The sequence below is a fragment of the Psammomys obesus genome, unplaced genomic scaffold (assembly GCF_907164565.1).
Source record: "Psammomys obesus unplaced genomic scaffold, mPsaObe1.curated_primary_1811, whole genome shotgun sequence".
Taxonomy (NCBI): domain Eukaryota; kingdom Metazoa; phylum Chordata; class Mammalia; order Rodentia; family Muridae; genus Psammomys; species Psammomys obesus.
In genome coordinates, this window is record NW_026592118.1 from 12,124,066 (window position 1) to 12,131,220 (window position 7,155).

General features: G+C 47.3%; 1 protein-coding gene and 1 long non-coding RNA gene across 2 annotated transcripts in view; both read right to left on the bottom strand.

Moving 5' to 3' along the window:
* Nucleotides 1-2,201: 2,201 nt before the first annotated feature.
* On the bottom strand, nt 2,202-3,896 carry Cct8l2 (chaperonin containing TCP1 subunit 8 like 2). Its single transcript, XM_055612887.1, has one exon. It carries the CDS (start codon nt 3,894-3,896, stop codon nt 2,202-2,204), a length of 1,695 nt encoding a protein of 564 aa, XP_055468862.1.
* A 2,515-nt stretch (nt 3,897-6,411) lies between these two features.
* The window catches only part of LOC129680930 (uncharacterized), a 15,203-nt gene continuing 14,459 nt past the window's right edge, over nt 6,412-7,155 (bottom strand). The window contains exon 3 of the long non-coding RNA XR_008720757.1: nt 6,412-6,730. This is a non-coding gene — a long non-coding RNA (uncharacterized LOC129680930). The remainder of the gene's footprint in view (nt 6,731-7,155) is intronic.

The following is a 7,155-nucleotide window of genomic DNA, read 5'->3' on the forward strand; positions in this document are numbered from 1 at the left end:
CAATAAAAATACAACTTAAATTTGTTTGCTTATGGCTTCTTTTCCTACATTGGTTTTTAATTTTTTTTTTCCATCTCAAAATGATGTTGTTCTTTTTCTTTGGATAATTGGAGAATGACTGGCCATCCTTCTACATTGGGACTGGTGCTTTTAGAGTGTTATAAGTGCTGTCTAGAAGGGATATTAAGAGCTGAGAAAAGATGCTGTACTTTTTTTTTCCACCCCAAAGTTTAGGTATTCAATTTAAAATTCTATAATAACTGTACCTTTGCATCTACTGTTATTGTAGAAACAGGAGTGATGGAAAGAAACAGGATATAGAAAAGTCAAGACTTGGAGTGGGCCTGGCAGTGGTGGCACATGCCATTAATCATAGCACTCAGGAGGCAAAGGCAGGCAGATCTCTGTGAGATCCAGGCCAGCCTGGTCTACAGAGTGAGTTTCAGAACAGCCAGGCCTACACAGAGAAACCTGTCAACCCCACCACCACCACCACCAAAAAAAAAAAAAAGAAAAGAAAAAAGACTTGGAATGGAGCTAAGTTACTAAAAAGTATCTCTCTTCTCCTTTCATCTCATCTGAGACAAGGTCCTACAGAGCAAAGCTATCCTCATGCTTACTGCATAGCTGAAGGTGACCTTGAACTTGTGCTCTTCCTGCCTCTAACTCCCAAGTGCTGGAATTCCAGGTGTTTGTAGGTGGTGCAGGGGCTTAGGGCATTCTGCATGTTAGGCCAGCATGGTAACAACTAAACCAAGTCCCATTTCTACCTGTTTGTTTGTTTGTTTGTTTGTTTGTTTGAACAGGTTTTACCTACAAAGCCCAAACTGACCTTGAACTTACTGTATAGCTGAATCTCAGGTTGAACTGCTTGTCCTTCTGTGCCCACCTCCCTTCTGTACTCCCTGGGAGTACAGGCCTGCACCACCCCACACAGCTTTGTTGTTCTGCAGCCTGATTTCATGTGCTGCAGAGACAGGTCAGCGGTTAAGAGCACCGGTTGCTCTTCCAGAGGACCTGGGTTCCATTCCCAGTACCACATTGTCTCTCACAACTGACTATAACTCCAGCTCTAGGGGATCTGAAATATTCTTCTGACCTCTGTGGGTACCTTCTGCACACATATGCACATATCCATACCCACACATCAACACATCCCACATACACAAAAATAAATCTTTAACTGGTTCCAGGCCTACCACAGAGGGCCTCTGAAAGATTGTACTGATTGAGGTATCGAAGCAGAGGCTGAGACTCATAGCCAAAGTGGGCAGAGTGAAGGGAATCTTATGTAAGAAGGGGGAGATAGAAAGACCTGGAGGGACAGGAGCTCCAAAAGGAGATCAACAGAGCCATAAAAACTGAGCCCCAGGCACCCTGAAGAGAATAATGCCCCAATCAAGGACAATGCATGGGAAGGACCTAAACTCTGTCTCAGATGTAGCCCGTAGACTCAGTCTCCAAGTGTGTTCCCTAGTAAGGGGACAGGGACTTTCTCTGGCATGAACTCAGTAGCAGGCTGTCTGATCACCGCCCTGGAGTGTGGGGTGTGTGTGTGTGTGTGTGTGTGTGTGTGTGTGTGTGTGTGAGCGTGCAGCCTTGCCAGGCCACAGAGGAAGACTATGCAACCAGTCCTGATGAGACTTGATAGGCTAGGGTCAAATAGCAGGGAAGGGGGACCTCCTCTATCAATGGACTAGGGGAGGGGCATAGGGGTAAAGGGAAGAAGGGTGGGATTGGGAGGAGATGAGGGAGGGGACCACAGCCAGGATACAAATTTAATATAGTGTAACAAATGATAATAATAATAATATATGATAAAAATAATAATAATAAAAAGAAACTGGCTCCAGAAGGTGTGGTGCATGCCTTTGATCCCAGCACTCTGGGAGGCAGAGGCAGGCAGATCTCTGACTTTCTAGGCTGACCTGGTCTACGAGGCTTGTTTCAGGACAGCCAAGGCTGCTACACAGAGAAATTCTGCCTCAAAAACAAAAACAAGAAAGAAAGAAAGAAAGAAAGGAAGGAAGGAAGGAAGGAAGGAAGGAAGGAAGGAAGGAAGGAAGGAAAAAGAAAAGAAAAAGAAAGGGAAGGAAAGCAGCTATAGAAGTCCCAGACATGAGAGACAGAAACAAGGAGAGCATCTGTATTTTGGAGATCAGTGTGTAATTCTGATAATCCATACTTTATTTAGTATGTTGCTATTCGTACTTTCCAAAGAATTTTTCTTTCAGGGATGAGGATCCCTTTGTCTTTGAGGTAGAGGTGGGTTCTTTGACCTTTTGGAAGACAGGAGTCTCCTTGGCTACTATGATCTCCTCCACAGTCACCAGCTGCTGCACCAGCTCGGCGACTGCTTGTAGTCCTTGGGCTTTGGTCCTCATTATGTCCCATACCCCTTCATTAGCCACATTTATTATCCCGTCTGTTCCCACTCCGACGAGGAAGTTCCCAGCTTCGTGAATTCCACTTATTTCTGCCATCACGTGTTGGGCAGCTAAGCCTGCATTCTCTGCCAAGGTTTTAGGGAGAGTGCGCAGGGCCTGAGCAAATGCTAGAAAGGCCAGACCATTGGGGCCTGCCAGTCGGCTTCCTTTGTCTGCCAGCATTTTTGCCAGAGCCACCTCTGTGGCACCAGCTCCCGGCAGCATTCTGGGATCTAGACACAACTGGGAAAATGCATCAATGCCATAGTAGACAGCCTGCTCTGCACCCCGAAGTCCCTGCATGGTGGGCCCCCTGAGGACCACTGTGAGAGAAGGTGCATTCTCATGCTGCCACTCAAACACTACCGCCGCATTGTCTACCAGCTCCTTCTTGTAAACCTTCTGGCACTTCCCGGGCTCCAGGGGAGGGAGCAGATGGGTCAGCAGAGGGGTACCCAGCGTCTCACTCAGGTAAACCATGTCCTTCCGGGACTGGGCTTGAATCACCATGATGCCATAAATGTCAGCACGTAACACCGTGTTCTCATTAACTTGCCCCCACACCACTGCCACATTAATGTTCATAGCGGCCAGTTGTTCTATTTCCTTTTCCACAAGTTCGGTTTGTTTCTGAAATCTTAGTAGTTCTTCCATGTTAGAGAGACTGGGTGTGGCCAGTGTAAGTGGATTTGTAGGACCAAAGGGACAAATGAACAGGGCCACCCTGGCACCACCTGTCACCTCTGTCTTTTGTCCACAGGGCTTCCCAGATATTGCTAACCCTGGGAGGATTAGGGAGTCAAGCAGAGTTCCACCCTGTAGCATGCACACGCCAATTCGCTCAGGCTTGAATCTGCCATTTGGCTCTCTGTTAGCCCAGCAGACTTGAGACACAAGCCTGGTTAAGAACGGTTTGTTGGACAGGGTGTGGGTGTTTATGGTAGAATAGAGGGCCCAGGAAGGGTCTTCCAAAGGCCCTAGAGAGCGGATGGCCAGGGAAGGCAGAACCGTCAGGACTTCTGCAGTGGCCGTGGCCAAGGCCTCTCGAAGCTGGATTCGGGCTAGACCAGCCCAGAGAAGGTACTGGGCCTGCTCCAGCAAGGCTTCTGTCAGGAGAATTACAAAGGCTGTGCCATCCCCAGCGTTCTCTGCCTGTGTTTGGACCATTTCTCGAACAAACTGGGCAGCTGGATGTTCCAGCTCCAGAGCCCTGAGGATGGCAGCTGCATGCCCTGTACAAATTGTTTCTCCCGTGGCACTCACCAGGAACTTCTGCAAGCCATAGGGGCCAAAACAAGGCCGGATGATATTGGCTAGGGTCTGAGCTGCAGTTGTGGCCCTCATTATGCATGACTGTTCCTCTCCTTGAAACTTGGGGTTTTTCTCCAGGCCTGGCTCCAGCCGCTGGGGCAGTATTACTGCTGGGTGGACTTTGCTTTGTGTGGCCTGGGAGGATGGGGGGACAGCCATGGGTTAGACTAACCGTTAGAGGCACTCTGGAAATGACGGCAGGCACGCCCTTGGCATCTACCTTTGAAGGTGCTCCAGAAGCCAAATGCACATCACCCGCTACGTTCAGAAGCCAGCTGGAAGTAGACCTCCGCTTTTCACCCAAGGATGAGGCGCAGAGAGCTCAGTTTTAGACCCATCTCCAAAGCTAAGTCTAAACAAACAGGCTTCTGGGTCCTCTGACCCACATGGGCTAAACTGCACCTCTGATGAAGTCACAAAGTAGCAAATGGAACCAGAGACAGGGAATGAAGTCACAGAGGGACAGTTAGCTTGAGGAGACTCTGATAGCAAGAACAAAAGCAAACAAACCAAATATCCCTAGTGTTGAAAATCCAGAAACACTCAGTTCCTAAGGAAGCCTTCTTGGCTGTCTTTGCTGTTTTTGAGGGGAAACTGAGGCTGGGGCTGTCCTACATAGTACCAAAACCAAAAACAGAAGTTACAAAAAAACATGACCCAGTTGGCTATGTGGTTTATGCCTGTAATCCCAGGACTTGGTTACAGGCAGTCACAGAGTCCCCGCCAGCCTGAGCTCCAGAGTGCGAAGAGCTCAGAAAGCAAACAAAACAAAGACCACCGCCGCCAACACCAAAACACCCCCAGACACAGACCAAACTGGCCAAAATCTAATTCTAGTACCTATATGGCAGGGACAAGAGGATTGCCCCAAGTCTGAAGATAGCCTGATAGCTACATAGGGAATTCTAGGCTAGCCAGAGCTATGTAGTGAGACCCTGTCTCAATAAACAAAAGCCTGGCAGAATGGAGGGCTCTCTGAACTTGGGAGGGAAATACTGGAGATTGCCTTAAGTGGTGGCCAGCCTGGGCTACACAGCAAGACTGTTACAAAACAAAACTCAAATCATAGCCTGAACTGCTCTCACAGAAGACCCTGGATCCAACCTCAGCACTCACACCGGGCAGCTCACCACTGTCTACTTCTTAAACTCCAGGGGACTAGTGTTTGCATATACCCACACCCAAGTAATCAAATTTAAAAAAAAAATCTTTTTTAAAAACTGGGGATGGCCAGGCCATGGTGGCACATCTCAGCAATCCCAGCACACAGGGAGGCAAAGGCAGGCAGATCTCTGAGTTCGAGGCCAGTCTGGTCTACAAAGCAAATGCAGGACAGCTAAGGCTACACAGAGAAACTCTGTCTCCAAAACAAACAAACAAACAAACAAACAAACAAACAAAAAATTGGAGATGGTGGCCCACATCTTTTTTAAAAACATTTTTTATTGATTGTGAATTTCACCCCATGCACCCCAATCCCACCCATCTCTCTGCTTCTTTGTATCTGCCTTCTGCTCTTGCAACCTCACCTCCAAAAGAAACAAAACAAAACAAAAACAAACAAACAAAAACCCAAACCATATCAAAATATCATCATGGAAGCTGTGTCACAGTGTGTCCCACAAAAATACCCTTTTGTTCACATATCTTTGCTTGCAAATGTTCATTGCAATGAGTCACTGGTCTGGTTCCAGGCCTCTTGCTTCTGCTACAGTATCAATTCTGTCCTCACCAGGACTCCTGTCAGAGTCCCAGAGATCCCACAGCTTTGGCTCTGCAGACCAGGCCCTTCGTGAGCTCCAACAGTTCATAGATGAAGTAGATGTTGGGGTGGGCCCTCTCAAAGCCCTGGAACTGAGTAGCTGAGTTGGTCAGCCTACCAGCTTTCCTTCACCCACCCAACCAGGGCCAGCTCTCCAGCACTGCCCAGACTAGCTCACCCAATTCCTCAGTCAGTAAGGGCCAGCTCTCCCACTCTCATGCCCTTGGAACCAGCTCATTGTATCCATACCACCAGGGCCAGCTCTACTCTGCTGCTCAAGGGAGGCACGGGGCCCACTCTCCTGGATGCTGGTGGCCCATACCTTCAATCCCTTCATTTGAGAAGCAAATGAAAACAGATCTCTATTTTTTTTCCCCAGGGTTTCTCTGCATAGTCTTGGCTGTCCTGGACTCATTTATAGACCAGGCTGGCCTCAAACTCATAGAGATCCACCTACCTCTGCCTTCTAGAGTACTGGGATTATAGACATGTGTCACTGTACCTGGCTCAAGATCACTTTTTAAAGCCAGCCTGGTCTACATAGTGAGTTCCAGGTCAGCCTAGGCTACATAGTGAGACTCTGTCTCAAAAAACAAAACAAAAATTTACAAAGCCAGTCATTCCTTGGGAGATAGGGGCTGGAAGATCTCTGTGGGTTCAAAGCTGGCCTGGTCTACAAACTGAGTTCCAGGCTAGCCAAAGATCCTGTCTCAAAATAGCAATACAACCACAACAAAACAAAACAAAACAAAACAAAACAAAATAAAACAAAAACTACTGAAAAGAAAGAAGTGAAAGCTGAGTGTGGCAGTGCCAGCCTGTAATCCCAGCACTCATCGAGGCAGAGGCAGGAGGATCTGTGTGGATTTGAGGCCAGCCTGGTCTACAAAAATGAGTCTAGGACAGCCAAGGCTACACAGAGAAACCCTGTCTCAAAAAACCAAAAAAAGAAAACTCCCTCTGTCTTTCTCCATTATTCCTGCCGGATGATGTTGATGGTCTAACAAATACTTGTTGAGTACCCACTGTGATCAGCCTTTGATCGGTGTGAGGGACAGTGCCTGGTGGGAAGATGAACGTGTCAGCTGAGGTTGGAGGGAAGTCACAACAATGCCATCCATTTTTCATGTTTATTGGCAGTTGTCCCTGGGAGAAACAGAAATTGAAACTGCAGCAGCATGGGTTATGATAGGATGGTGGGCATAGTTTTCATATTTTCACTGAAGAACAGCTGCAAGAAAAGGGGAAAATATCAGTGTATGTAAACTCACTGAGAAAACCCTTGCTCTGCTCTTGTAGAGGCCCTGATGTTGGTTCCTATACCTGGCATTTGGCAGCTAATTTGGTGGCATTTGGGTCCTTTGGAGCTAACTCCAGCTCCAAGGGACCCAATACTTTTGGTCTTTGGCATCTGGAGACACACACACACACACACACACACACACACACACACACACACACACATTTTAAAATAATAAGTAAAGTAAAATGAAATAAAGTATAATAAAAAGAAGCTAGGCCTGGTGGCTCACAGTTTCAATCCTAGCAACTCAAAAGGATGATGCAGGAAGATTGCAAATTAGCCAGCCTGGGCTTTTTTGTCTGTCTGTCTATCTATCTATCTATCTATCTATCTATCTATCTATCTATCTATCT

Coding starts and splice junctions, on each gene's coding strand:
- Cct8l2 (XM_055612887.1), bottom strand. CDS start 3,896: ATGGCTGTCCCCCCATCCTCCCAGGCCACACAAAGCAAAGTCCACCCA.